This window comes from Chiloscyllium plagiosum, chromosome 6 (genome assembly GCF_004010195.1).
Source record: "Chiloscyllium plagiosum isolate BGI_BamShark_2017 chromosome 6, ASM401019v2, whole genome shotgun sequence".
Taxonomy (NCBI): domain Eukaryota; kingdom Metazoa; phylum Chordata; class Chondrichthyes; order Orectolobiformes; family Hemiscylliidae; genus Chiloscyllium; species Chiloscyllium plagiosum.
In genome coordinates this window covers 121,568,794-121,578,161 of record NC_057715.1, presented here as the reverse complement: position 1 = coordinate 121,578,161, position 9,368 = coordinate 121,568,794, and the positions used below count along the sequence as shown (strand labels likewise).

The window sequence follows — 9,368 nt, the reverse complement described above, 5'->3', positions numbered from 1 at the left end:
CATAATTTTCAGGCGGTTGGAGGAAGGTTGAGGGGAGATGTCAGAGGTAGGTTTTTTACACAGAGAGTGGTGGGTCCATGGAATGAATGCCAGCCATGGTAGTAGAGTCAGATGCATTAAGACATTTAAGCAACTCTTGGATTGACACATGGATGATAGTAAAACATATGTAGGTCAGTTTGATCTTAGAGTAGGATAAAAGGTCGGCACAACTTCGAGGGCTGAAGGGTCTGTATTGTGCTGAATGGTTCTAGGCTTTATTCCAAATCAATCAAGTTAATGGCCTTCTTGGTCACCTGCATCTCATGAATCTTTCAGTTGCACAAGTTATTGATTCAATAAATAAAAAGACTGGAGTGAAATGTTTGTGCATGGACCTCCCGCAGTAGTCTAATGAAACATAGTGTTCTGCCAAGCTTTACGGATTTTGTTCCAGGGGTCTCCCAACAGTGCAGTCATCAAAAAGAAAAACACCAGCAACATCCCATGAGCAATCGACCGAGAGTATGTTTCACCTAGTAAGACACAGAAATTTCAAATGTTTAAATGTTTTGATACCTTTTATGTGATGCAAACTTTTAAATAAATAAGTCAACTTTTATTTATAAAGTAAATAAAAACATCAGTTTTAAAATAGAAAAGTTTTCAAATACCATGCAAGTGGCCTCTGCAAAGGTCAGAGAACCTTCAGAAGAACAGACAATCCTGCAGCCTTTTTGTTCTACCCAAGTTTCTAATTTGACTATGCTTCAACATGGTACTGGTACAATGCTACTTTGTCAAACTAGCAACCTTTTACAAAAAGGGTTATAGAAAGGTTTGATCTGTTCTCACCAGTGGATATCAAGACATAATGTAGAGTACCTGAATGAAATAGCTCTCTCATGAAGTTTTGGCCTATGTTGTATATGACACTTGGCTTGAAAGGATTAATTCAGAAGTTTTCCTTCACCCTGTCCAGTGGTATATAAATGACTCTCTCTGAGATGTGTCCTATTTGTCTGTTGTTAAATCAGTCCTGCAGCCATGTAGCATAGACCTAATTACCATCTCTTCAGTAACAACACTTCTTGCCTAGTGTTAACATCGTTGAACAGTCTGAGGCTAATATTTCCAGTTAAGTTACTAATATGTAATAAATAACTAGCTACATAATTCCAAGCATCTTCTGCCAAATGTTTTGTGATTAATCCTTTGCTACTTATTACCAGTGACCCCTACAGGCTAATAGGAGCATAGAAAACAGGTACATGAGGTGGCCATTCAGCCCTCGAGCCTGCTCCACCATTCAACATGATCATGATTGATCGTCCAACTCTGTATCCTGTTCCCACTTTGTCCCCATACCCTTTCACCTTTTAGCCCTAAGAACTATATCTAACTACTTCTCACAAACAGTGTTTTAGTTTCAACCACCTGCAGAAAAGTCCACAGGATTATCACTGAGTCAAGAAATTTCTTCTCATTTCAGTCCTAAATGGCCAATCCTGTATCCTTAATTGAGACCTCCGGTCCTAGATTCCTTGGTCATCAGGAACATCCTCCCTGCATTCATCCTGTGTAGTCTCGTTAGAATTTTGTAATTTTGGAGGTGAAGTACAGCAAATGAATGCCATGAAATTTAGTAGAAATGGGATTACATTATGTTTCACGAACAAAATAAATTTTAAATGCTTGGCAAGAGATTAAAAAAAAAAGTGTGGGCTAAACTAAAACCAAACTAGGATCTGAGGTATATGTGGGGGGGGGGGGGCGGCGCGAAGAGTAGACTGCAATGTTGATTAAACCAGAGAATATACCTTCCCAATCAGCCCAAGAGCTCCCCACATTGTTTGAAATTCAAAATGCAATGCACATGTAAATTAGACACTTGATTTCTTAATCCTTGAATTTAAACAAAAAGTCATCAATTCTCCAATAAATCTTCCATTGTAGATAAAATACAATTTGACACGGGAGGCTTGCCACAATCCAACTTATGACGTATTTCTTTGTCCCACCCGACAGCCTGCACAATTAGATGTTTCAGATACAACACACTCAGGAGGTGCTCTCTGGCATTCGGATTGATTTAAATAAATGCCAAAAGAAGAACAAGGGAATTTGCCTGATGTTATGGCCAATCTAGTCTCCTCAGTCACCATCACTGAAACAGATCATTTGGTCACTTAATTCATTGCTCATTGCAGAAGCTTGTTACATTCCATATATTATAATACCAATTACATTTTAAAATTGGTTATTTGAAAAACGTGTTTGAAACCGCAAGGTCACGAAAGGTTTTATAGAAAAAGCAAGTATTTCTTTGCAATTTACAAATTGAAACACACCATGACACAAACGTTGAAGTGCAGTTTAGGATCAATACAACTTCCTTACCTTGGTAACGTCTTGTCAATGGGTAAGCAAGCTCAGGCCAACAAATATCATTTCGAGAGCAGTCATATTCAAAGTAATTCATCTGGAAACTAGTCCACAACATTATTTCAGAGTTTTACTGACACTTTTTTGGCTGTATAAATAATAATGATACAGTTCATTGAAAAATGTATGAATAGGTCTTTGATAACTTTCAGTTTTGACAGACAATAGTTTGCACTCTAGTGATCAACCTTTATGTTAGATGTTGCCTGATGTGGTGCAGAAGCCTCGCAACCACATTTGATGCAGATGAAGGCAATGAGGCTGAGAAGATGCGAGATGCACTAGCCTCTGTTTTCTCTGGGATCCCTATTCAGCTAACTGAGCTTTTTATTTCTCATCTACAGCCACAAGTATATTTCTAAAATGTTGAGAAAATCCAACAAAGTAAATGCAAAGAGGCTGAATTTCATAGCTAGAGAGTCTACAACCTCAGAATAAAGGCTCGAGATAAGGAGATACCTGATCTCAGAGGAATTCTGTACTACAGACAATGATAGAACCTCAATCCCCATTCAAGACAGATCAATGTGTTTTTGGACACCAAGGAAAATCCATCTTTGTACTTTTCATTTGGAAGAAATGACTTCAATTTCCAAGATCATTCATGCAAGTATATTAAATCATGAAATGGTTTCATTGGGGAAAGGAAAACTTACCTGGTTTTCATTGGTTCAGGCTGTACAGGTATTTCGATAAACTGTACAGAAGAGCTGACTGAAAAGGGCTGTAAAAGCGAACTGTTCTCACAGACTACTGCATCTCCTCCTCCACAGTTGACTTGCCAGGTCACTGTGGAAAAACTGAGTCGACAAATCCATTCACTTAACTTGTTAAAATACTGAAAGCATCGGAGGGGGGAGCGGAGGAGAAATTTATTTCATACGTAATGAATTGCTGTGATCTAGAACATGTTATATGATAGGGTACCAGAAGATAATTCAACAATAAATTATAAAATGAAATTTGTTAGACATTTAAAGAGAGGTACAGGGGTACGGGAATAGAGCAGGGGGTGAGAGATTAATTGGATACCTCTTTCAAGGAACTCGTACAGAATGGCTCCTATAGTCCAGTACTAACACATTTCAAAGTGGTAATATTTGGATGCACAATCCTCAAGGCTGACCTACTTATTTTGGGAATACATATTTATAGCTAAGCACCATGGAGAACTGGAACATAGAAGTATTTGGACATCCTGTAGTGAAAATAATTTAACCATGATTTTGAAGGAACATGTATACCTAGAAATTCTTCACCAGTTTGGTCAGTCACGACTCACCTGCTCTTACTAAAGCATCAGGATACTTTGGAAAGGAAACAATGCTTTTGAGAGATGAGAGATTAAATTTACTGCCTTAATTCCATAAGCTCAATTGGGAAGGATGAGGCCTATATGATGAACATTGTCCAGCAACACTGCACACAGGTGGTACAGTGGTTAGCACTGCTGCTTCACAGTGCCAGGGACCCAGGTTTGATGCCAGCCTTGGTCAGTGTGCAGTTTGCACATTCTCCCCTGGTCCGAGAGAATTTCCTCCAGGTGCTCCAGTTTTCCCACACAGTTTAAAGAAATACAGATTAGGTTGATTGTCCATGGCAACAACTGCATGTAAGGTTAGAGGGATTGGTGGGATGCTCTTCGGAATTTGATGCCAACTCCTTGGGGCATATGACCTCTTTCTATGATTCTGTGAAGTGTCCTGGAGTTGGTCTTTGGTTTTCCAAGACATTTGTGTTAGTCAGTAGAACGAAAAACCTCTGAAGAATTCAGTAAACAAGTATCTGCCTCCCCTAAAAACAGTAAGAAACTTCAGGACAAGATGCACATCTTTCTGCAAAGTATTTTTGGGAACCCAAGAAAGTTTCCAAATTTCAGTACTCTTACTAGCTCAAACCTTTAAAGGTGAACTGTTACTTCTGTTCAGAGACTCAAGTCTAAATGATTTGCCATCTGAACTTAGGTCTGGTCTGAAGATTTTCCACCACTCCACAGACTACTGCATCTCCTCCTCCACAGTTGACTTGCCAGGTCACTGTAGAAAAACTGAGTAGACAAATCCATTCACTTAACTTGTTAAAATACTGAAAGCATCAGAGGGGGAAGCTGAGTGTTTGATTTCATCAACATGAAACTCAGGAAACCATGAAAAGTCATCCCTTTTCATTGTTTGAGTTTTGACCCTTGGCTTACAGGGTGCTTCCCCCGTTTGTTCAGTTGTTAATTTGTTTTGCCACATGTTTAAAGAATTGGTTTTGTTCATAAGTTATTTTTCAGTTTAGTAAACAAACTTGATGAAAGTTTCTGGTTAACAGTAACAAACAGAAACAATTAGGCTATTTTGGTGACTTTTTTCAAAACAATTATACTAATGATACAGTTAGTGGTGTAGTGGAGTTTGTTCACTACCACATTCCTCCCAGAGTTGTAACACTCATCTCAGTCATGCTCCAATGCCTCCATTTCAAGCACTTTGCTATCTAATGAATCATCACACTAACTTCTTTCTAATTCATCCTCTTTATTCTCATTGTGTTACACTGATGGAACTAAGTCTAAGAGAGGAGAATGCAACTTTTGGGACAAGTTGTTAGAAAAACTAAAGTTTATAAAAGTGAGATTCAAGTGTGAAGGCAGAAAGATTGAGTTATTAGTAGAAAGGAACAGGGCTGATAATCCTTTGCACAGAATAATTTAACTTCCTTCCCCTCATGCAATAATAAGGGGAGTTGCAGATTCTATAAATTGTGATGAATTCAAGCTACAATTGTGCAAATTTCTACTTCTGGTGTAAAGGATTTATTTAAACTCAATGTTTTTCTTCTGGTTCCTCTGTCCTAGCCAATAAATTGAATTACTTATTTCATAATGGGAAGAAACCTCTCCTATATTAATTAATCCATAATTAATCAGAACCAATCTGATTGTAATTTAATTCATGTACATTAACTACAAGCTTCGCTCTGATCCACATTCCATCCTGATTAAGAATTACATTGCATATCTGTACAGCTGCTGTGCTAGAATCCTGGATCTCGCTCTGTAACAGCACTGTGGGTCTGTCGACACCACACAGACTGCTGCAGTTCAAGGCGGAGTCACCATCACTTTCAAAACAATTAGGAATGGACAACAAATGCTAGCCAAATCAGTGACGTCTATGTCCCATGAACAAATAAAGTTGCATTGCAGCATTTGAATCCCAAGAAGGTCAATTTCAAGAGATATCAACTAACCAATACAATAATAACGACCATTTTCTTACTTTGCTTCAGCTCCTAGTATTTCGTGTTGTGGCACTCCTTCAATTGCTCCAACAACAGATGTGAAGAACCAAAGGTTCAAGTTGGCAGGAATCCCAGTGCAGAAGCTGCTTAATTCACTTTCAAAATTGGCAGAATCATTAGGAAGAACTATATTCAAAAATGTGCATTAGAAAAGAAGTTATTGAAAAATTTTTATATTAAAGGATCTTACAGTCTGAGAATATAAATGAACATTAGAATAATTTAAATTCACATAACACTCGATATATCCTTTAGGAATTTCTAAATACTAAACAACTATTGAATTTCTTTTAAAATGTAGTCATTTAGTTCTATGAGATAACACACAGGAAACTGCCAACTGCAAGCGAGTTAGACAATTAGATCATCTGTTTCTGCTGGAATGGGCTGAGAGAAAATTTGTCCAAACAACAGTAGACACTTATTCTCTGTTACTCAAATAGAGTAATTTATATCCACATGTTGAAGCAGTTTGGCCTCAACTGAAGCCATCACTGAAACACGGTGCCTCAGAAAACACTGCCTTGGTATTGAGAAAGTTAGCCTAGAACATAAAGGGCTTGAAGACACAGCCCTCTGACTGAAGATGAAGAATATTTCCAAGCAGCACACACCTTCCACTTCTGATAGAAGGTTTATTTGGATTCCTTAACTTCCCAAAATATTAAATATTGAGCATGACGATCTTTCTGGTTCAACAAACACACCAACAGACGAACAATCAGGAACAGACCATTCAGGAGAGATGTTAGGAAGCACCTCTATACACAAAAGGGTAGCAGATGTTTGAAACTCTTCCATAAATGGCAGTTGATGCTAGATAAGTTTTAGAGTCAGAGATATTTATACAACCCTTGTAACAGACCCTTCAGTTCAACCCGTCCATGCCAACCAGGTATCCTAAACTGAATTTGGCCCATATCCCTCTAAATCTTTCCTATTCATGTATTTGTCTAAATCTTAAAATGTTGTAATTGTACCCACCTCTACCACTTCCTCTGGCAAGTCATTTCAACTCACCAACCTCTGCATAAAAGCATTGCCCCTCAGGTCCTTTTTAAATCCCTTCCCTTTCACCTTAAATCTGTGTCCTCTCTATTTGGACTCCTCTACCCTTGGAAAAAACCCTTGGCTATTCATCCTATCTGTGCCCCTCATGATTTTATAAACCTCTGTAAGAACACAGAACGTTACAGCACAGTACAGGCCCTTCGGCCCTCGATGTTGCGCCCACCTGTGAAACCAATCTAAAGCCTGGCCTACACGATCCTAATAGAATCCATACTTTTATCCAATGACCATTTAAGTGCCCTCGGCGAGTCCCCTCAGTCTCCAAGACAAAAGTTCCAGCTTATCCAGCCCTTCCTATAACTCAAACTCTTCAGTCCCAGCAACATTCTTGTAAATTTTTCTGTACCCTGTCTAGTTTAATAACATCCTTCCTATAGCAGTGTGACCAGAATTGTACACAGTATTCTAAAAGAGGCCTCACTAATGTCTTGTACAGCCACAAAATGATATCCCAACTCCTAGACTCCTTCACCACCCAGTCTACCTACGACGCCACTTTCAAGGAATCATGAACCTGGGTCCTTCTGTTTAATAATACTTCCCGGGCCCGATTATTAATAGTGATAAGTCCTGCTCCTACCAAATCACAATCTGACATTTATGTAAATTAAACTCCATCTGCCACTACTTGGCCCACTGGCCCATCTGATCAAGATCTCGCTGTACTCTTAGATAACCTTCTACACAGTTCACTATGCTACCAATTTTGGTTTCATCTGCAAACTTACTAACCATACCTCCTGTATTCTCATCCAAATTGTTATTCAACACTTATATCAACAATGTTAATATTAAATCTGAGATAGATCAACTTTTGTTAAGAGATATGGAGTTTGACCACAGATCAGCCATGATCACACTGAATGGTGGAACATGCTCAATGAAATAAATGGCCTACTCTTGTTACTATGTTCTTAAAACGATTGTGCTTGTGCAGAAAGTGCTTCTCCTGATGTTACAACATCTGTAGAAAATGTGATCTACAAAATATCCATTCCAGATGCAGTATTTGATAAGATGTGAAACCCATAACCTAACCTTCCCCATTCAGATGAATGCAGGAGCTCCCACACCTTCAATTGGTAGCAGCCAGATTTTGGTAGCCCCCTACCAAGGGCAAGAAGCAAATTAACTAGTCATTCAACTCATTGCAGTCTGTGGGGCTTTGGTAAATGACAGCTGCAGCAACTGAAATTCAAAACTAAGGAATCGGCTGTGAAGCACTTTGGGACATTGAGAACCATTAATACAACACCATTCTCGACAAGGATTTGGAACTTAGATAATTATTTATGGAATGCAGGGCAATTAAATTAGAAGTTGCTCTATACTTTACATAGAATCATCATAAAGTTACTTAATTAAAACATGCACCAAATGCTACATTTCAGCTGCAAATGCAGTACCTTTGAACAATGGCACCCATTCTGACAGATCAGATGGATTTGAATTTCCTCTCCTTGATATATTTGTTGGCACCAGATTCAGAAGATTTTCATAAATAGTGGACCTATCAAAAAGCAGAAGAGTATTTTGTCCCCCAGCAAACACATATGAAAAGGTGGGCACTGCAACTGATACACGACTATGATGGTTTCCAACAGTGCGACACAGTATTTACATCGTTGACAATGGTTTCAAACCCACCGTATCAGTGCCAGCCAGATATTCCCTTGCATACACAGAGAAATCCAGAGATATGGTTACATATAGCCACAGAATTTTAGACAGCACAACAATATTAACCTATTTCAAAGATTAAATAAAGTATAATTTCATAGAATGATGCACCACAGAAAGAGGCCATTCAACCCATTAAGCATGCGCTAACTCTTTGAAAGAACCACCAGATTAATCCCACTCCCAACTTCCTCCTATCTTTACAAATTTCTCCTCTTCAACTCCTTTTTGAAAATCTGAATAACTAGTTGGTTTCCACTGTGCTTTCCAGACAATTTTTAGGTCATAGCTTGATGTATAAAAAATTAATTTCCCTCTGCTTCTCACCAATAAATATAAATTTCAGATGTCTTGATTTCAAAGTCTTCATCACGGAACTTCCAGAGAAAGTATATTCCTGTCAGGGTGAAAGGGAAGGCTGGTAGGTATAGGGAATGCTGGATGACTAAACAAATTGAGGGTTTGGTTAAGAAAAAGAAGGAAGCATACGTCAGGTATAGACAGGATAGATCAAGTGAATCCTTAGAAGAGTATAAAGACAGTAGGAGTATACTTAAGAGAGAAGTCAGAGGGCAAAAAGGGGACACGAGATAGCTTTGGCAACTAGAATTAAGGAGAATCCAAAAGGTTTTTACAAATACATTAAGGATAAAAGGGTAACTAGGGAGAGAATAGGGCCTCTCAAAGATCAGCAATGCGGCCTGTGTGTGGAGCCGCAGGAGAGGAGGCAAATACTAAACGAGTATTTACTGTGGAAAAGGACATGGAAGTTATAGAATGTAGGGAAATAGATGGTGACATCTTGAAAAATGTCCATATTACAGAGGAGGAAGTGCTGGATGTCTTGAAATGCATTGAAGTGGATAAATCCCCAGGACCTAATCAGGTGTAACCTAGAACTCTGG

The 9,368-nt window shown here is 38.6% G+C and overlaps 1 protein-coding gene across 5 annotated transcripts in view; it reads right to left on the bottom strand.

Annotated features, from left to right (window-relative positions):
• The window catches only part of tctn2 (tectonic family member 2), a 74,984-nt gene continuing 65,616 nt past the window's right edge, over positions 1 to 9,368 (bottom strand). For 4 of the 5 annotated variants that reach the window (XM_043692659.1, XM_043692661.1, XM_043692662.1 and 1 more), the window contains 5 exons: positions 8,190 to 8,293; positions 5,691 to 5,838; positions 3,081 to 3,224; positions 2,380 to 2,468; positions 1 to 515 (listed from right to left, as the gene is read on the bottom strand). In XM_043692659.1, coding sequence (XP_043548594.1) covers positions 391 to 515; positions 2,380 to 2,468; positions 3,081 to 3,224; positions 5,691 to 5,838; positions 8,190 to 8,293 — 610 coding nt within the window. In that variant the 3' untranslated portion in view covers positions 1 to 390. Of the gene's footprint in view, positions 516 to 2,379; positions 2,469 to 3,080; positions 3,225 to 3,947; positions 4,472 to 5,690; positions 5,839 to 8,189; positions 8,294 to 9,368 lie in introns of those variants that run through there. The other variant, XM_043692663.1, reaches the window with a different exon arrangement.